Source organism: Pecten maximus, chromosome 15 (genome assembly GCF_902652985.1).
Source record: "Pecten maximus chromosome 15, xPecMax1.1, whole genome shotgun sequence".
Lineage (NCBI taxonomy): Eukaryota > Metazoa > Mollusca > Bivalvia > Pectinida > Pectinidae > Pecten > Pecten maximus.
In genome coordinates this window covers 18,953,446-18,974,732 of record NC_047029.1, presented here as the reverse complement: position 1 = coordinate 18,974,732, position 21,287 = coordinate 18,953,446, and the positions used below count along the sequence as shown (strand labels likewise).

Genomic DNA, 21,287 nt, shown 5'->3' with positions numbered 1-21,287 from the left:
ATTTGCTTTGTGAATTGAAATGTCGTTGATTTTAGAAAATGTCTGGTTTTGTACATTACCAGTGGTTGTTTCCGATGTCGTAATGGTTGATGTTGACGTTGACGTAGATGGTGTTGATAGAATTGATGATGTAGTTGATGACGTAGTTGATGGTGTTGTGGATGACGTAGTTGATGGTGTTGTTGAGGGCGTAGTTGATGGTGTAGTTGATGTTGTTGGCGTAGGTGTTGATGTCTCTACTTCACTTGTTGTGAATTTCTCTATTAAACCAGACAAATAAAATAAACTCTTTCTATATTATAAACCAACTCTTTCCACACGAAGACAGTCATTTAATCGAGATTTTTTTTTTTTTTTTTTTTTCATTTTTTGTTGATCATCAAAATGTATTCGTAAAGCTGTTACCTGTTGTAATAGATGTGGTTGGAGCCTCGGTTGTAGTGGGTGGAGTAGATGTTGTCCCTATAACAAAACATAATTGTAAGATAATTTCTGTTTACTCTGAGACACAATCAAGAAAGTACAAGTAAAATGATATAGATCGTGTTTATCACTGTTAATCATTTGCAAGGAAAAAGAATATTGGAAAACTATTTCCTAAATGCAAATTGTTTTGGATACTAATAGAGTTAAATTCATATATATGTTTGTCATAGTAATCACAAGAAGTATCATATAAGAATTACATAGATATATTACCGATATCAATATTTTGATATGCCTTTGTTATGGTGAGTTCATTTGACACATATTCATATTCAAAACAAAAAGCTTCTGTCCAAAGATATCAAATAACAATTCGAATAATCTATGTAGGATAAGCTAGTAAATAATTCTTGTCTGTAAGGTGCGAGGCTGTATCATTGGTTATTCAAAAAATAGTTATCAGAACAAATCAAAACTGTTTAGTTATGTGAGTCTATCTTGTTTCAGAACATTGTATTCGATGCATATGATCCTCTAAAATATTGAATTGAATTTGATTTGTAGATTGTGTCCTCCGTATGAATCACTTTAATAATTCATGAAAACGTATGTGTAATGTAACAAATTTAAATTTATAATGATATAATCATTGCATGTAAATAGATACATCGGTTATCTTGAGTTACGTATGCGATATGTTGATTAAAATGAGAAGCAAACTTGATTTTATTAATATTCAAACCTGTTGAGCTGCTGGTAGTCGGGCGCGTTGTTGAGCTAGTGGAAACCGAAGTTGTCGTACTTGGTGTTGTTGTTACTGTCATACAGAAGAACAAAAACGCGATAACAATTTCCAAACAGGTATCATATTAAAACAACACTAGATAACATGATATCAGTCTTACGATGGTGATCAATTCGAAAATATATCTTTCATAGTTACTACGACATGGAAATTATACTAAAATTATCTAGCATGAAGAATCACAACATATCTTTGCGTTGCCCCCATTTCATAAACCGCAGGAGGCGACGAATTTCATGATTTTATCCTTTCTCTTTTTAAACAATTTCCTCCTCTTTTAATTTCTCTCTTGGCACCGCCTAACTTGTAAGAGACGCCATCCTGTCGAGATATACGAAAGTTTATAAAACTCCCGGTTAATACAGTATTTTAGGAAGCGGAACAAGGTACCACTATAAAGTCGACTTCAGTTTCACGCTATCATGACGAGACAGACATGTGCATACCGAAACAGCTCGAGAATACACACACATACCACACGAATGTGCCTGGCACACCGGGGTGGACATATTCTTAAATGGCCATAGCTGTTGATAGGACATTAAACAACGCAATTCCAAACAAAAAACCATATAAATGATAAACATGATACTTGGAATCAACACAAACAATCATTCAAGAAAATGTCTCCTGATATTGACAATTTTTCCATGATTACCAATGGTTGATTAATGTTTAGATATTACGTTTAAAAGCCTTATCAGTATAACTTCAATAGAATGAAATCCCATTCAGAACTGTTTTGACGTAATGAGTAACAAAAGTTTCGTTACATTGCATGCATAGGGTTGTCATCAGAGGCGACTGAGTGGTAAACTATTACCATTTCCTTTTTACACCTGTATCGTTAGATAATTTTACGAACTCGCAAATGTATCTGACTTGGTTTACAAGTGATCTTTTTTTTTCCCTTTTTTTATTGTATTTTTTGTTTATTATTATTTCTTAAGATGTTTTAAAAGTACATAACACATTTACACAATTAAATATTTCCATTCACCATACATACAATCATTCCATTCCTCATAATTATTTTAGAATTCAACGGTATATTGGAGATATATATACTGAAACGAAAAAGAAACGCAACATGGAAAATTGTGATTAATTTTGTATTAAATATACATATCTGTATAAAAATCGCGGAAATAAACATGCATCCTGCCTAACACCCATACCAATCTTCAAAATCACCCAAGTGTGACTAGAGACCTATGCACTTCCGGCGCGGTAAAAACATCAAAAACCGTGCCTGTACAAACATATGCGTTCTTTTTTCATTCAAACCAGTATCAATTCATCACTAACATTGAGCCACATCATCGCCAATACTTTTGCAAACAATAATTCCTTTTACAATTATGCCACGGTTATCAAAGGTTGATAGAGTACGTGCTATAGCGATGCTTCTGGCAGGGAACACGCAACTTCACGTCGCTCGACAATTCAGAGTTCACAAATCGACTATTAGTCGATTAGTTTCACGTCTTAACGCAACAGGAAGAGTCGATGACCAGCCGAGATCAGGACGTCCACGCGTAACGTCGCGACGTCAAGACCGGGTTCTTAGGTTGGCACACCTGCGTAACAGGAGATTAACCGGCCGCTGAAACGGCAAGGAATACGATTGGTAATCATAACCGTCGAATTAATCCCCAAACAGTGATCAACAGACTGCGTGAGGCTAATTTGCGTGCAAGGCGACAGTACGTTGGTTTACCACTAACACCGCAACGTCGAGCACGTCGTATGCAATGGGCAACGGCACATATGCCCAGACGTTTTCCTATGAGACGTTGGAGGTCTATGCTCTTCACCGATGAATCTCGATTCACGTTATTTCGAGCAGATGGCCGTCAACGTGTGTACCGGCGTCGAGGCGAACGTTTTGCTGACGCCTGTGTTTTGGAACACGACCGATTTGGGGGTGGATCAGTTATGGTTTGGGCGGGAATCTCCCATGGTTTGAAGACGCCTTTGGTGATAGTCAATGGGAATTTAACGGCCGTACGCTATCGGGATGAGATCCTTAGGCCCCATGTTGTGCCGTTTGTTAGGCAGCATCATCTAACCTTTCAGCAAGATAACGCGAGACCACACGTTGCAAGAGTCTGTAGAGACTTTCTTGCGACACAGAACATTGTTCCTATAGATTGGCCTCCATATAGCCCCGACCTGTCCCCAATCGAGCATTTGTGGGATGAATTAGACAGAAGAATTCGAAATCGCCGTAACCCCCCAAATACCCTCCCTCAGTTAGCAAATGCACTCGTCCAAGAATGGAATAACATTCCAATACGGAAAGTCAATGCCCTGATGAACTCAATGCAACAAAGAATTAGAGATGTGATAACTGTTCGAGGAGGACACACACGATATTAGGGCACGGTTTCAAAACTGCTGCCATTTCAACTTGGATGCACGTAGGGTACTACCAATCATGACCTTCTAGCAAAGTGACCTGTTCTTAAAAATCTCTAAACATTTAAAGGATGTTACATCAATATTCAATATTAACTATTACATATGAAATTTAAACATAATGCTCACAAGTATTATTTTATTAAACCTACAATTTGAAGTTGCGTTTCTTTTTCGTTTCAGTATATGTTTTGTTGATATGTGTTACCTTACATTTTCTCACTGATAACACAAACCTTTGGCAAAAAGACCATCTTAAGCATCCCCAACAAACAATAATTATGATCGATTGCAAACAAGAACAGAATATTATATATCCTATATAATACCAAAAGTTACATATCTTACGTTATAACAAAATTCTCGAATATATTTCAAATACAAATTTGATGTTTATACCGTGGGATCTTGTTACGCAATTCAGTATGATCTTTAGTATGTTAGACTATTACAGCATTGACTTATTTATCTCATTGATTTGATTTATCACTTTTTTTAGGTAAAATTGCAGAGAGATCCAGCACTGATGAGTAAATGGATGCTATTATTCTGACGGAATTACTGTAATATATCAAAGGACATAACGGAGTATGATGGAAACATTAACATACTCCTGATAGTGCAAGAAATACATTGAATTGATATATGAACACGATATATGATAAAACAGTTCACCTAAAGCAATGTGCCAATTTTGTGTAATTGTTATAGTTTTCATGGATGTCTATCTTTTATGGCATTGGTAAATGCATGAATGGAAAATATGTTCTTTTGTTGTTATTTTAATTTTGTCATCCTAATATTGCAGGAAATGCATGATTACACACAACATCCATATCATGGTGCTGAAAAAAGCATATAATCGTTTTTGTTATGGATATCGAACTACATATTTTCATTCATAAGCTAACAATGCATATACAGTGTATCTGTGTTTTGATCAATATTTGTGAGAAGAAAAATTGGACTTTTAGTAAGAATACTAGAACTCGCTTTAACTCACAATTTCAAAATATCACGTCTTAATATCTATCATTGAGCGTGTTCACTTGACTGGTATAAGAGATACGATTTGATTGCAAAGAAATGTTTAAAGCAGAGTATTACGACATGTGTATAGACGCTATTGTGACAGAGTATATATCTTTCCTTGGTCATTTGTGTTTTTTCCTTGGTCATTTGTGTTCTTAACAAATGTATTTATGGTGAAAAAATATCACGGTGTAGAAATAGTTGTGTTGGTATTGATTGTTTGTCTTTTGTTTTATATGACAACATAAGTAATAAAGCATGATCGGAGCACGGCAATAATTTAATATAATATATCTATATATACATATTCATAGGTTACACATTTCCTTGTAAATACAACTTTTGATGCTCTCATTTCCGGATTGTTATATGATGATTCCATGGTAACCATATATTTGTTGCACACAATTTGAGAAGTAATTTACTTTATATATGTTTTTAAAAGTCTGGATAACGATAACAAGAGAAACACAGGGATGTCATCACAGACAACTTTTGCCTTTCCGTGATGTGAGTTGTATCTTTTCCAGATATACATATTATATTTATTAAAAATCATATGTTCACACTTTAATCATTGACTGTTTTAAAATACAATTATAATACTTCTAGTTATTTCAGTTTTGATATTTCAGAAGATGTACTCTACAAGAACAAAATGTTACCTGTAGATGTTGATGCCTCGATTGTAGAAGGTGATGTAGTGGTTTTTTCTTCTGTTGTCGTTGAACCTGTAATTCAGTTTGTTGTTTGTTTTATTGCACTAAACTGCAATTGGACCATTAAAGACGGACTTCCATCATTAAATAAACTTTTCTTAAGTGAGGTTCATCTCTCATTCATGGCCTCATAATACAAAAAGGAGGGGGGTTGTAATCGTGCTTCTGCCACATCATATTGATGCTTTTCAACTCTCAGCGTATTAATTAATCATTACAAATGTAAATTATTCTTTACTGGCATCACGCGATAAGTACAATCCCATTATTGTGTTGCTTCTAAAATTATCAACTCCTTAATCAATAGTTATAAATGGCCATTCAATTCAAATATTTCTATATAGTTCTTAAATTGTCAGTATTGTTTACTGATTAGCGGCAGTTGGCGTCATGTTATATCCTTATGCCACAAGAGATATCGTACATAAAATACACGTGTGTACAGAAAGCGTCTGCTTCACATTTCTAAAGTGAACCAGGTCAAACAACCTTGTTGTATATAGTATTTAATTTATTCAAAATGATCATTTTTATAAAAGTCACAAAACGCATGCGGTTATGTATTTTTGTATTTTTTTAATAATAACATACATATAGAAAACCATTATACAACGACCACTTGCTATCTGAATTTTAATAGAAATAGTTGTTTTATTTTACACCCTAGTGTAAGTTTCTTAATATTTAGAAATACGAATAGAATGTTCTTACATTCTATTCTCATAAATATCGAATATCTAGGTCTCATCTCAGTTGTTCGGTTTTTGCGTCGGAGCGTAGAGTTGGGAGTACAAAGTACACTTTCTAAAATGAGGGACTTACAAATGATTTACAAATGCACTGCAAGATAGCGCCTTTATTTGTAGAGTTTAGACTTTAGAATATGCATGCATCTATTTGCCCGTTTAAGGGCGTGCAACCTTTGTAGGAGTTGTGAGATCCCGTCTATTACCTGTTATTTGTGTGGTTGTTTCTGGAGGTGGTAACGGCAAAGTCAGACCTGTAGTTTCTTGAAATAAATTATCAGGCAGTTATTTAAACTGATATGAACACGTCTTTCCATCCACCAAGATTTAATAATGCATAAGTGACTATTGCTGTGAATGGGTGCATGTTTCTCGATTTTCGTGTGGTAGGGAATGAAGCAGTGATATGAATTGAAAAAAGGGCATCTTTGTTACAAATAAAACAAACAAATGCCACTGGATATTTGTGCAAGCACACGCACACACAAACAGTTATACGCACGCTCTTATATTTTCCACCAATGCACAATGCCAATAAATCATGCAAACTGAATACACATTTATTCTGATGATTAATGCGACGTGATGGCTCAAAGGGTGAGTGCAGTGTGTCCTTTTGTAGAAACGAGTGCAATAGTTGCGCGGGTATTGCGAGACTATATAACTTTGCATTGTGTTTTGATAAATCTTTGCATGTGTCTTCAGAGTAAAAATAACAATGTCTTCCACACTTCTAGATTTAGATGAAGAAGCAAATGGTAACTAAAATGTGCTGACCGTGGTTTTTTAATGCAACATTTTGATAAAGAAATTCTTGAAACATTTCCTTTACAAATACAAATATTGCATTATTTATTTTTGCCTTCTAAATGGTCATCTAGGTGCTGAGCAAATGGAATCGTGCATGTTTTTATATACCTGTAATACCACTTGTTGGTGAGTTCAAATTCGGTTCGGTAGCGCCTGTTCCTGTTTCAGTAATCATACTATGAGTTAGTATTTTACAACAGGATATATCCATGTATGGTTCTGACAGTATATCAGTAAGATACTTTTAATTATTTGATATTTATCGTTCAAAAGCCATCACATAAACTTCCATTAGAAATATAAAGATATACATTAATCACATAATCTAGCTAAGATGATCCAGATTCTCTAAGCGTCCATAACGAATCTTATCATTAAGTATGGCAGTTATTTTTAGAAATGTATCAGGATTTGGATGATATCCTAATATAAACCGTTTTGATCCATGAGTACGAAAAAATCATGTATAACAACGATTTAGAGAATGTCATTGTTGATTGATAATAATCTAAACAGAACCCTTAGTGATTAGAGTCCGATTTTATCTATTTCGGTTATGATGCAGATGTCTGAACCATGTGTAAAACCGATTTTTTTCATATTTATTTGTTTATTTATGTAAGATGTACATTATGTACAATGTTGTACAATCCGATGACGTCACACGGATTATAGGTTCCGAATTATATCTGCGCTGTCTGAAAAGAAACGTGCAATTTGTGATTTTGAGTGTTTTTGTTACTTCTTGAGGTTTGAAATGATAGGATTTGGCCAAACAAGACTAGGTATGACCGTGGATTTAAGAAACACTGTAGGTCTCACATATCGCAGTCGGGATCGGCTGTCATGGTAACGATAAAAACTGTGGTTTCATCGCATCATTGAATCTTCCAACTTGTGTTCAAGATCCCACATTAAAAAGTGATGAAGAGTTTGTCTGCACTTTTCAAAAATCTCTAATGATGTTAATGGTCCTCTCTTTAACAATCAGGTGACATTTCTTATGTGCGAATGACTTGAAAAAGGCCGTTTTAATGCAGAAAGTGATGTGTACGTTCATCTTGAAGCTATTGAGCACATTAAAGATTATAAACTGAGAAATACTACAAGATCATTCTAGAGATGCATTTAAAATGCTTAAAATATTGTAGAACATCGTTAACAGTGATGCGTAGCGTTAATATGAGGCGGTATATACTTTTGCCGTGAGGAAGAATTATATATACAAAATCATCTGATTTGACTTAATCATCTTTTTGACGGGGAAAATACAACACGATGATGTGTTCAATTGAATTAATTGTTTTGTCGCATTGGACACATCTCTCGCCGTTTTGTAAAATTATCAGCAAAGTAGGCCCGACATTTGTACAATTATACAATTTCTTACTTGAGATATGTTAGAGTGATTTATAGTAACACGTAGTATCACGTGGCTATGTTTCTCTATTAGACAGAAACCGAACACTTCAAAAAGAGTGTCTGGAGGACTTAAAATGCTACCAACGAAGGAGCGGGGAAGTGTAATCAATTATCGCGTGTGACAATGATGTCAACTTTATGAAGTACCATCGTAAAGGGCTTTGGTCAATTATTTCGCCATTTTGCAAAACTTTACTAATTTGACTTACCTATTGTAGAGGCAGTTGACGTCTCAGATGGAGTAGTAGCAGTTGATTCTGTAATATCAATAATTGAATAAACCAATATATCAAATCCAAATCTATGCACGTTTCTAAATCATTTATTCTGATAGATTGTACAAAATACATCAAATATATATCTAGATAATTGACTACTTTATACTTAGCGCTTAGTAACTCATGTCTAGATACCTTAACATTACATGCGATTGTTCCATGTATGTTCGTTCTGCACTATTTTGTGATTGGATTTCACTTTAATTTACTTTTTGTTTACATAAAAGATAAATCCAATCACTAAATGTACACTTACGCGACTTCCTATTATATGTTTTTCATGTAAATCAATCATCATTTGCAAATGACATCACAATCCTGTAAAAGTCGGTTACTGATTGGAGGAATTAAACCAATTAGAACAGCCAATGATGACTCTTCATTTCACGTTTAAACTTTCTCACGCGGTGAGAAACAGTTATGTCTTTAAGTGTAAAATAACAATAAATAACACAAATATCTTCAATTATTATTACATTAAATCTTATCGGACAGATACATATTCAATTTTTGGATGTTTGATAAAAGAAGCTTCTGTACTGTAACATTTTCACACACAAGTTAAAAGTTCACTGTTTTCATGCAAAAATGGTCAACACATAATCTGGTATTAATGAATATCGACAAAGCTTGGCAAGTGTATATACATATAGTTAGTATGTTACAATCAAAATCGTTGACGTGCCTGTGGGAAACAGAAGCATTCACCCAAAAATAATGATACATTAAATCATATGCAAAACCCTTTTATGTTATTTAAAAGAAAATGGAAACATGAAATGAAGGCCTAATATAGTATATCATTAAGAAATTGTTTAAAGCAGGAAATTATATCATTTTCGGGAAACTACTACTAGACGAAATCACATCCATTCATTTTTTTTACACTTCTATATGAAGTTCAACCTGACTGACCTTTATATGTTGTATACACACCTGTTGATAGTGAAGACGTTATTGTAGAAGAGATGATAGTTGGGGTCGGTGATGTAGTTCTACTTGGTGATGTAGATGTTGAAACCGTCGGCGTACTTACTGTAGTCGTTACTAAAATTTCAAATGTATTGTTATTGTTTTCGAATTTCAATATTCTTAGTACGCATACAAGGATTAGGTAGATATTATGTGATGTCAGCAACTATATTTCTGTCGTAAACCCATCAAGTTAATATCAAGGATCGTAGTTTCATTAATGCTTATATATCCCTTTGACTGGAATGTAACTGAGATCATTGATTGCAAATATGTTTCATGGTTTTATCTTACTGAATTATGATTTCTATTGGATAATAAGTTGTACTTAAACGTAGTGCTGGATGTATATTTGTCTTACGGTAAGATCCTTTACGTACCTTCAGCACATACAAATATCTTGAACCTGATAGTCATCGGTTGGTAAGAATAGAATGTGACTTTAAACCTCTTAACCTTTTCGTTTTGATTGAAAGTAATCAGCCCATTGCCGTTCTGAAAACAAAATATCGAACTACAATGTAGATTACATATAGATGAAATGATTGCGCATTATTGCTATATGTAATATTATCATAATTTGCCATGCTCTCATAATGTAGTTATATCAAAATATTATAACATATCAAGCACATATTGTAAGAAACAGTTTACATACTGTTTTGAAATAATTAAAAACCTACCTGAATCGGCTGAGTCATACTTTCACCTTCTTCTATCGCAGCATTCATCGACTGGATATTAGTATCGGGAAAATTGATTACTTGAAATGTGTCAACGATGACAGCAGATGGGAACTCGACGGTAATACTGAACGGGCTTTCCGCCACATTATAACCGAATTCAGTACTCATTTGCGAAATATCGACCGGTTGGATTGAGGTTGTATCGCTAGAAATATTTGGTGCATTGTACGGGGAATCCATGCTGTTAGTTGTTATGCAAGTCTTTTGAGTAGTTGTGGTGCTAGCTGTAGTTGTTTATGAGAAAAATGAAATATGCATAATGAAAATGAAGTATGAACATGTTTATCGTATATTTATTAAACATGAAAATCAATAACTTCAAAATATATTTTCAAAAAGATATCGTTACAATAAAACGAATTTGAAATCATAAATGATCATGGAAACATATCAACGTATAGCCTTTTGACATACCTTCAGTTGTAACTGGTGACGTCGTAGATGCTGTTGAAAGAAACAAAATGAATTATATATCGCGGTCGATAAATGCTTGATCATAAACATTCATGATTTTAGTAATTTATCTATGATTTGCATTGACTGACCGACCTACAAAACAAGATATCCTCCACCATGTTCTAAGAAACTAACTTATACATCGACCCATATATAGAGACATGGTAGATTGTGCGAGGTAGAATTACTTATAACCGTTGCCTATATATATGGGACGATATACATACTTACAATGTAAGTGGAATATATATTTCTCAATGTGTATATGATAACCTGATATGACATCTACACATAATCTAACACAATATATAAACAGAAGGTATGGACTGGAAAAGGAAATATTTGAGATGACGGATAAGGTGAAAAGGTAGCCAATCTCTCATCAATTGGGAAGAGGTTCAAGTTCCGTTTGCTGATTAACAAAGGTAACTCTGTAAAATATCAAATTAGTAAAGTTACTGCATAGAATATTTTGATCTAATTAAAACATATAAATACATAACTTCATATATGAAACATTGAAATGAATGCACATTTTTAATGAAATATAATACTGCTAAGTTAATCAATATATTTAGACTATATCTTCATTAAACTTCATATAATACATTTTATTTAAATATTTAACAAATTCATTGCGGCATAACATAAGTAATGGATACTGCATTATTGGTTGGTGGAAGCGTTTACCTGTTTCATAGCAAACTTTCAATTGGACATTATCAAGCGTAGGCTGCCCATACGATGCTGGTACCAAAACAACCTTTAAGACTGCTCCTTGCGTACCAAATAATTTTACCTCAATTTTTTCTCGGAACCCTCCAGTAGCATCAACCTATTCAAAATATTAATATACAGCAACATATGTTCTTGTATTGCATAGGATGCATATCATGATAAATCATAGTTCTAATCATTGTATATATCTTGTTTCATATTGAACCATTAATGGTAATATATTTCGTCCATTTCATCAAACAGATAAAATATTTCTTGGTATTGTATGAGAATGTAAATACATAAATCAAAGAGGACTGACGCAACTGCTGTTTGAACCAGTTAGGAATATCCAAAATTTTAAAAGATAATTTACCTCAACTGGATTAATAGGACTGACATTCCTCCTATAGCTATCGATGACGTAAAACCGGACCAGCTTCAAATTTGAAACACGTGCCGCAAATTGAAAGAACTGCACTTCTCTATTCAAAGCCTTTATTGCATACACTATTGATGGCAGCGAACGGCCGGTAAATGGTAAAAATGCCTCACTGAGTCCGTCGCCAATTCCATCGTTCGACGTAACGGCGATATCTTCAGAGTATTTGTCTACGATTCTGTGTGTACATTCTGAAAATATTAAGCCCGTACGAGTTACGTCAAATAAATATAAACGGAACACGAGTTAAAATATAAGGAGGTACAATCTTAAAATTAAACTTTAAGGTATGTAGCGGTCTACAACTAACATACTTCATTAACTCACAAAAATATTTACTTTGAAAAGCGTTACTTTTTATTAGTAAAAACTTGAGACATCGAGATAGATCTTGCATTTTCTGACCGTTACATAAAGTGTATATCACCCTTGGGATCTACATTACCAAATTTAAGATCGGTACACATGCTGGATATTATTTATAACGTACTTATCCTACACATCAGTTGAAACACATAGTCTCAACACACCTGTTGTAGGACTAGCATTGGTAGTTGGTGTTGTTGTAGGAGTGACAGGTGTCGTCGGTGTGGGCATGGCGGACGTTGTTGACGCTATAGTTGTCTTACTAGTCGTTGTTGACACTGTAGTTGACGTCGTAGGAATTAATGGTGTTGTAGTTGGAGGGGGTGTTGTGGATGTTGTAGTAGGGGGAATCGTAGTAATTGATGTTGTCTGCGTTGGTGTTGTTGATGTAGTAGTTGGTGGTTGTGTTTCTATCGATGTTGTAGGAGTAGGTGTAGTTGATGTAGTTGGAGGGGGTGTTGTGGATGTTGTTGTCGGGGGAATTGTAGTCACGGATGTTGTTTGTGTTGGTGTTGTTGATGTAGTAGTTGGTGGCTGAGTTTCTATCGATGTTGTAAGAGTAGGTGTATTTGATGTAGTTGGAGGGGGTGTTGTGGATGTTGTTGTCGGGGGAATGGTTGTCACTGATGTTGTTTGGGTTGGTGTTGTTGATGTAGTAGTTGGTGGTTGTGTTTCTATCGATGTTGTAGGAGTAGGGGTAGTTGTTGTAGTCGGAGGGGGTGTTGTGGATGTTGTTGTAGGAGGAATTGTAGTCACGGATGTTGTTTGTGTTGGTGTTGTTGATGTAGTAGATGGTGGTTGTGTTTCTATCGATGTTGTAGGAGTAGGGGTAGTTGTTGTAGTTGGAGGGGGTGTTGTGGATGTTGTAGTAGGGGGAATCGTAGTAATTGATGTTGTCTGCGTTGGTGTTGTTGATGTAGTAGTTGGTGGTTGTGTTTCTATCGATGTTGTAGGAGTAGGTGTAGTTGATGTAGTTGGAGGGGGTGTTGTGGATGTTGTTGTCGGGGGAATTGTTGTCACTGATGTTGTTTGGGTTGGTGTTGTTGATATAGTAGTTGGTGGTTGTGTTTCTATCGATGTTGTAGGAGTAGGGGTAGTTGTTGTAGTTGGAGGGGGTGTTGTGGATGTTGTTGTAGGGGGAATGGTTGTCACTGATGTTGTTTGGGTTGGTGTTGTTGATGTAGTAGTTGGTGGTTGTGTTTCTATCGATGTTGTAGGAGTAGGGGTAGTTGTTGTAGTTGGAGGGGGTTTTGTGGATGTTGTTGTCGGGGGAATGGTTGTCACTGATGTTGTTTGGGTTGGTGTTGTTGATGTAGTAGTTGGTGGTTGTGTTTCTATCGATGTTGTAGGAGTAGGTGTAGTTGTTGTAGTTGGAGGGGGTGTTGTGGATGTTGTTGTAGGGGGAATTGTAGTCACTGATGTTGTTTGTGTTGGTGTTGTTGATGTAGTAGTTGGTGGTTGTGTTTCTATCGATGTTGTAGGAGTAGGGGTAGTTGTTGTAGTTGGAGGGGGTGTTGTGGATGTTGTTGTAGGGGGAATGGTTGTCACTGATGTTGTTTGGGTTGGTGTTGTTGATGTAGTAGTTGGTGGTTGTGTTTCTATCGATGTTGTAGGAGTAGGTGTAGTTGTTGTAGTTGGAGGGGGTGTTGTGGATGTTGTTGTAGGGGGAATTGTAGTCACTGATGTTGTTTGTGTTGGTGTTGTTGATGTAGTAGTTGGTGGTTGTGTTTCTATCGATGTTGTAGGAGTGGGGGTAGTTGTTGTAGTTGGAGGGGGTGTTGTGGATGTTGTTGTAGGGGGAATGGTTGTCACTGATGTTGTTTGGGTTGGTGTTGTTGATGTAGTAGTTGGTGGTTGTGTTTCTATCGATGTTGTAGGAGTAGGGGTAGTTGTTGTTGTTGGAGGGGGTGTTGTGGATGTTGTTGTAGGAGGAATTGTAGTCACTGATGTTGTTTGGGTTGGTGTTGTTGATGTAGTAGTTGGTGGTTGTGTTTCTATCGATGTTGTAGGAGTAGGTGTAGTTGATGTAGTTGGAGGGGGTGTTGTGGATGTTGTTGTCGGGGGAATGGTTGTCACTGATGTTGTTTGTGTTGGTGTTGTTGATGTAGTAGTTGGTGGTTGTGTTTCTATCGATGTTGTAGGAGTAGGTGTAGTTGTTGTAGTTGGAGGGGGTGTTGTGGATGTTGTTGTAGGGGGAATTGTTGTCACTGATGTTGTTTGGGTTGGTGTTCTTGATGTCGTAGTTGGTGGTTGTGTTTCTATCGATGTTGTAGGAGTAGGTGTAGTTGTAGTAGTAGGAGGGGGTGTTGTGGATATTGTTGTAGTAGGAATTGTAGTCACTGATGTTGTTTGGGTTGGTGTTGTTGATGTAGTAGTTGGTGGCTGTGTTTCTATCGATGTTGACGGAGTAGGTGTAGTTGTTGTAGTTGGAGGGGGTGTTGTGGATGTTGTTGTCGGGGGAATGGTTGTCACTGATGTTGTTTGTGTTGGTGTTGTTGATGTAGTAGTTGGTGGTTGTGTTTCTATCGATGTTGTAGGAGTAGGTGTAGTTGTTGTAGTTGGAGGGGGTGTTGTGGATGTTGTTGTAGGGGGAATTGTTGTCACTGATGTTGTTTGGGTTGGTGTTCTTGATGTAGTAGTTGGTGGTTGTGTTTCTATCGATGTTGTAGGAGTAGGTGTAGTTGTAGTAGTAGGAGGGGGTGTTGTGGATGTTGTTGTAGTAGGAATTGTAGTCACTGATGTTGTTTGGGTTGGTGTTGTTGATGTAGTAGTTGGTGGTTGTGTTTCTATCGATGTTGTAGGAGTAGGGGTAGTTGTTGTAGTCGGAGGGGGTGTTGTGGATGTTGTTGTAGGGGGAATTGTTGTCACTGATGTTGTTTGGGTTGGTGTTGTTGATGTAGTAGTTGGTGGTTGTGTTTCTATCGATGTTGTAGGAGTAGGTGTAGTTGTAGTAGTAGGAGGGGGTGTTGTGGATATTGTTGTAGTAGGAATTGTAGTCACTGATGTTGTTTGGGTTGGTGTTGTTGATGTAGTAGTTGGTGGTTGTGTTTCTATCGATGTTGTAGGAGTAGGGGTAGTTGTTGTAGTTGGAGGGGGTGTTGTGGATCTTGTTGTCGGGGGAATGGTTGTCACTGATGTTGTTTGGGTTGGTGTTGTTGATGTAGTAGTTGGTGGTTGTGTTTCTATCGATGTTGTAGGAGTAGGGGTGGTTGTTGTAGTTGGAGGGGCTGTTGTGGATGTTGTTGTAGGAGGAATTGTTGTCACTGATGTTGTTTGTGTTGGTGTTGTTGATGTAGTAGTTGGTGGTTGTGTTTCTCTCGATGTTGTAGGAGTAGGTGTAGTTGTTGTAGTCGGAGGGGGTGTTGTGGATGTTGTTGTAGGAAGAATTGTAGTCACTGATGTTGTTTGTGTTGGTGTTGTTGATGTTGTAGTTGGTGGTTGTGTTTCTATCGATGTTGTAGGAGTAGGGGTAGTTGTTGTAGGTGGAGGGGGTGTTGTGGATGTTGTTGTCGGGGGAATTGTAGTCACTGATGTTGTTTGGGTTGGTGTTGTTGATGTAGTAGTTGGTGGCTGTGTTTCTATCGATGTTGACGGAGTAGGTGTAGTTGTTGTAGTTGGAGGGGGTGTTGTGGATCTTGTTGTCGGGGGAATGGTTGTCACTGATGTTGATTGGGTTGGTGTTGTTGATGTAGTAGTTGGTGGTTGTGTTTCCATCGATGTTGTAGGAGTGGGAGTACTTGTTGTAGTTGGAGGGGGTGTTGTGGATGTTGTTGTAGGAGGAATTGTAGTCACTGATGTTGTTTGGGTTGGTGTTGTTGATGTAGTAGTTGGTGGTTGTGTTTCTATCGATGTTGTAGGAGTAGGTGTAGTTGATGTAGTTGGAGGGGGTGTTGTGGATGTTGTTGTCGGGGGAATGGTTGTCACTGATGTTGTTTGTGTTGGTGTTGTTGATGTAGTAGTTGGTGGTTGTGTTTCTATCGATGTTGTAGGAGTAGGTGTAGTTGTTGTAGTTGGAGGGGGTGTTGTGGATGTTGTTGTAGGGGGAATTGTTGTCACTGATGTTGTTTGGGTTGGTGTTGTTGATGTAGTAGTTGGTGGTTGTGTTTCTATCGATGTTGTAGGAGTAGGTGTAGTTGTAGTAGTAGGAGGGGGTGTTGTGGATGTTGTTGTAGTAGGAATTGTAGTCACTGATGTTGTTTGTGTTGGTGTTGTTGATGTAGTAGTTGGTGGTTGTGTTTCTATCGATGTTGTAGGAGTAGGGGTAGTTGTTGTAGTTGGAGGGGGTGTTGTGGATGTTGTTGTCGGGGGAATGGTTGTCACTGATGTTGTTTGGGTTGGTGTTGTTGATGTAGTAGTTGGTGGTTGTGTTTCTATCGATGTTGTAGGAGTAGGGGTGGTTGTTGTAGTTGGAGGGGCTGTTGTGGATGTTGTTGTAGGAGGAATTGTTGTCACTGATGTTGTTTGTGTTGGTGTTGTTGATGTAGTAGTTGGTGGTTGTGTTTCTGTCGATGTTGTAGGAGTAGGGGTAGTTGTTGTAGTCGGAGGGGGTGTTGTGGATGTTGTTGTAGGGGGAATTGTTGTCACTGATGTTGTTTGGGTTGGTGTTGTTGATGTAGTAGTTGGTGGTTGTGTTTCTATCGATGTTGTAGGAGTAGGTGTAGTTGTAGTAGTAGGAGGGGGTGTTGTGGATGTTGTTGTAGTAGGAATTGTAGTCACTGATGTTGTTTGTGTTGGTGTTGTTGATGTAGTTGGTGGTTGTGTTTCTATCGATGTTGTAGGAGTAGGGGTAGTTGTTGTAGTTGGAGGGGGTGTTGTGGATGTTGTTGTCGGGGGAATGGTTGTCACTGATGTTGTTTGGGTTGGTGTTGTTGATGTAGTAGTTGGTGGTTGTGTTTCTATCGATGTTGTAGGAGTAGGGGTGGTTGTTGTAGTTGGAGGGGGTGTTGTGGATGTTGTTGTCGGGGGAATGGTTGTCACTGATGTTGATTGGGTTGGTGTTGTTGATGTAGTAGTTGGTGGTTGTGTTTCCATCGATGTTGTAGGAGTGGGAGTACTTGTTGTAGTTGGAGGGGGTGTTGTGGATGTTGTTGTAGGAGGAATTGTAGTCACTGATGTTGTTTGGGTTGGTGTTGTTGATGTAGTAGTTGGTGGTTGTGTTTCTATCGATGTTGTAGGAGTAGGTGTAGTTGATGTAGTTGGAGGGGGTGTTGTGGATGTTGTTGTCGGGGGAATGGTTGTCACTGATGTTGTTTGTGTTGGTGTTGTTGATGTAGTAGTTGGTGGTTGTGTTTCTATCGATGTTGTAGGAGTAGGTGTAGTTGTTGTAGTTGGAGGGGGTGTTGTGGATGTTGTTGTAGGGGGAATTGTTGTCACTGATGTTGTTTGGGTTGGTGTTGTTGATGTAGTAGTTGGTGGTTGTGTTTCTATCGATGTTGTAGGAGTAGGTGTAGTTGTAGTAGTAGGAGGGGGTGTTGTGGATGTTGTTGTAGTAGGAATTGTAGTCACTGATGTTGTTTGTGTTGGTGTTGTTGATGTAGTAGTTGGTGGTTGTGTTTCTATCGATGTTGTAGGAGTAGGGGTAGTTGTTGTAGTTGGAGGGGGTGTTGTGGATGTTGTTGTCGGGGGAATGGTTGTCACTGATGTTGTTTGGGTTGGTGTTGTTGATGTAGTAGTTGGTGGTTGTGTTTCTATCGATGTTGTAGGAGTAGGGGTGGTTGTTGTAGTTGGAGGGGCTGTTGTGGATGTTGTTGTAGGAGGAATTGTTGTCACTGATGTTGTTTGTGTTGGTGTTGTTGATGTAGTAGTTGGTGGTTGTGTTTCTGTCGATGTTGTAGGAGTAGGGGTAGTTTTTGTAGTCGGAGGGAGTGTTGTGGATGTTGTTGTAGGAAGAATTGTAGTCACTGATGTTGTTTGTGTTGGTGTTGTTGATGTTGTAGTTGGTGGTTGTGTTTCTATCGATGTTGTAGGAGTAGGGGTAGTTGTTGTAGTTGGAGGGGGTGTTGTGGATGTTGTTGTCGGGGGAATTGTAGTCACTGATGTTGTTTGGGTTGGTGTTGTTGATGTAGTAGTTGGTGGCTGTGTTTCTATCGATGTTGACGGAGAAGGTGTAGTTGTTGTAGTTGGAGGGGGTGTTGCTGATGTTGTTTTCGGGGGAATGGTTGTCACTGATGTTGATTGGATTGGTGTTGTTGATGTAGTAGTTGGTGGTTGTGTTTCCATCGATGTTGTAGGAGTGGGAGTACTTGTTGTAGTTGGAGGGGGTGTTGTGGATGTTGTTGTAGGAGGAATTGTAGTCACTGATGTTGGTTGTGTTGGTGTTGTTGATGTAGTAGTTGGTGGTTGTGTTTCTATCGATGTTGTAGGAGTAGGGGTAGTTGTTGTAGTTGGAGGGGGTGTTGTTGATGTTGTTGTAGGAGGAATGGTTGTCACTGATGTTGTTTGTGTTGGTGTTGTTGATGTAGTAGTTGGTGGTTGTGTTTCTATCGATGTTGTAGGAGTAGGGGTAGTTGATGTAGTTGGAGGGGGTGTTGTGGATGTTGTTGTAGGAGGAATGGTTGTCACTGATGTTGTTTGGGTTGCTGTTGTTGATGTAGTAGTTGGTGGTTGTGTTTCTATCGATGTTGTAGGAATATGTGTAGTTGTTGTAGTTGGAGGGGGTGTTGTGGATGTTGTTGTAGGAGGAATTGTAGTCACTGATGTTGTTTGTGTTGGTGTTGTTGATGTAGTAGTTGGTGGTTGTGTTTCTATCGATGTTGTAGGAGTAGGGGTAGTTGTTGTAGTTGGAGGGGGTGTTGTGGATGTTGTTGTAGGGGGAATAGTTGTCACTGATGTTGTTTGGGTTGATGTTGTTGATGTAGTAGTTGGTGGTTGTGTTTCAATTGATGTTGACGGAGTAGGTGTAGTTGTAGTAGTAGGAGGGGGTGTTGTGGACGTTGTTGTAGTAGGAATTGTAGTCACTGATGTTGTTTGGGTTGGTGTTGTTGATGTAGTAGTTGGTGGTTGTGTTTCTATCGATGTTGTAGGAGTAGGTGTAGTTGTTGTAGTTGGAGGGGGTGTTGTGGATGTTGTTGTAGGGGGAATTGTTGTCACTGGAGATGCTGTGGTAGACTCGATCGTTGTTAAACTTGTTTTTTTAGGAAGAGTTGTACCTGAAGTTGTCGGTGTGGGCGTTGCAGATGTTGTTGTTGGAACTTTTGTCGTGGATGTCGTCGTAGTGGGCGTTGAAGACGTTGTTTTCGAGGTGGATGATGTAGAGAACGTTGATGATATCGTTGTCTGTGTGGAGGAGATACTAGTAGATAGGCTCTCTGCAGTAGAAAACATATATTCTGCTACTATGAACTTAGATTTGGATAATACTTGCTCTAAAAAAACACGGCCTGAAAACATCATTAATATTTCATTATTTAATCAACATTCCTCTATCTTGACGAATACATTTTATTTTAGAGAGGTTTGGAACTATTTACAAACAATTTATAGCAACAGTAGGTAGATATTCGTCCTCCAGAACAGAAAGAATTTTGTGAACATTGAACATTTATCAAATATCTCGGAAGCAACGATATTTTTAAAAGAATGTCTAGCCTTCCGTTAAACAGATTAATTTGTAAGGCGGACCTATTTTAACGACTTTTTACAGTTAATATATCTCTTTTTTCATTTGAAAACATAGACAATTAAGAAATTACATAGGAGCTATATCATGAAGAAATGAGAAAATCGAGCAATGTACCTGTTGTAGTACTGTGTGTAGTCGTAGGTGTGGTGGTAGATGTCGTTCCCTCCGGAGTCGTTGATTCTGTAGTTGTCGGTATGGTCGTTGTTGTTGGTACAGTTGTTGCCGATGTAGTGGTAGTCGTGGTTTCTGGAGCAGTGGTTGTTGTAGGCACTGCGGTTGTCGTTACACTTGTAGTTGTTGTCACTAAAATTTGAAGGACAAACATTGAATACTGAATGTACACAAAAACATATCAGTCGTCCTACAGCTGTTCATATTGTTGGCTCGACATTCACTAAATAAGCGGGTATATAATTTTCATCAAATAATTCATCAGAAGAAATACCTGATGTGAAGCAAGCATCAATCTCTACTTCATCAAGTTTAGGTTGACCATATGATGTTGGTTCAAGAACTATCTTCACCGTTACACCCGGAGTACCACCCAAACGTACATCTACCGTTTTCGGATAGGGTCCCGAAACTGGCATCTAAGAGCAACACAAATACGAAACATCGTCATCTATATATGCCCATTATATCAACATCAGCTTCGGTATCTGTCAAAATTAGGATTTTACGGCTTGGATTATCGAAATTAGAATCGCATATCGTTGGTTAGTGTTATGTGGTATTACAATTTCACGCTCATTCATATGCCATGATGACATTGTTTTCACGTACCTCTCGGGGATTGATAGGCGCAACAGGATTGTTGCTGCTGTCAAGAACAAAAACTTGGATAGTTTGGACATTCCATACTTTGGCAGAAAATCGGAAGAATTTGACATCATCATTAATAGCCTTAATCGTATAGCTTATTGTCGGCTTTGAAACGCCAGAGTTTGGAACGAATGCCTCAGTCAATCCATTCCCGTTTCCATCAGTAGTGCTGGAAACAACATCAGTCGTGTCATCTTGTGAAATCATTTGGATGTCACACTCTGTAAACATAAAATGCATACTTATCAAAAAATGCTAGCAAATGTTCTCGTGTTCTTCTTAGATATACACAATTGATCCAATCAACATAGAACGTGTTTATAATTCAAACATTGATATCATTGTATGTATCAATACGTGTTCTAATTTTACAAGAGGCATAACTGTATTACACTCAATATCCTGATTCTCTTTCTAAAATCAATCCATCTTGAATAAGTGGATTTTCGAAAACGTTTAAATATTAACTGAAAAATAATATCTCCT

At 37.6% G+C, this 21,287-nt stretch overlaps 2 protein-coding genes across 2 annotated transcripts in view; both read right to left on the bottom strand.

Moving 5' to 3' along the window:
- Positions 1 to 10,818, bottom strand: part of LOC117343094 (pneumococcal serine-rich repeat protein-like) — a 132,481-nt gene extending 121,663 nt beyond the window's left edge. The window contains exons 1-9 of the mRNA XM_033905392.1: positions 10,792 to 10,818; positions 10,315 to 10,601; positions 10,012 to 10,126; positions 9,596 to 9,706; positions 8,591 to 8,638; positions 5,350 to 5,415; positions 1,169 to 1,243; positions 406 to 462; positions 60 to 260 (exon numbers count right to left, since the gene is read on the bottom strand). Coding sequence (XP_033761283.1) covers positions 60 to 260; positions 406 to 462; positions 1,169 to 1,243; positions 5,350 to 5,415; positions 8,591 to 8,638; positions 9,596 to 9,706; positions 10,012 to 10,126; positions 10,315 to 10,557 — 916 coding nt within the window. The 5' untranslated portion in view covers positions 10,558 to 10,601; positions 10,792 to 10,818. The remainder of the gene's footprint in view (positions 1 to 59; positions 261 to 405; positions 463 to 1,168; positions 1,244 to 5,349; positions 5,416 to 8,590; positions 8,639 to 9,595; positions 9,707 to 10,011; positions 10,127 to 10,314; positions 10,602 to 10,791) is intronic.
- A 397-nt stretch (positions 10,819 to 11,215) lies between these two features.
- Positions 11,216 to 21,020, bottom strand: LOC117343301 (mucin-2-like). Its single transcript, XM_033905644.1, has 7 exons — positions 20,763 to 21,020; positions 20,425 to 20,569; positions 20,094 to 20,282; positions 12,523 to 19,665; positions 11,927 to 12,183; positions 11,577 to 11,668; positions 11,216 to 11,264 (listed from the first exon to the last, which is right to left on the bottom strand). Exons 1-7 carry the CDS (start codon positions 21,006 to 21,008, stop codon positions 11,216 to 11,218), a joined length of 8,121 nt encoding a protein of 2,706 aa, XP_033761535.1. The 5' UTR covers positions 21,009 to 21,020.
- Between the last annotated feature and the right edge of the window lie 267 nt (positions 21,021 to 21,287).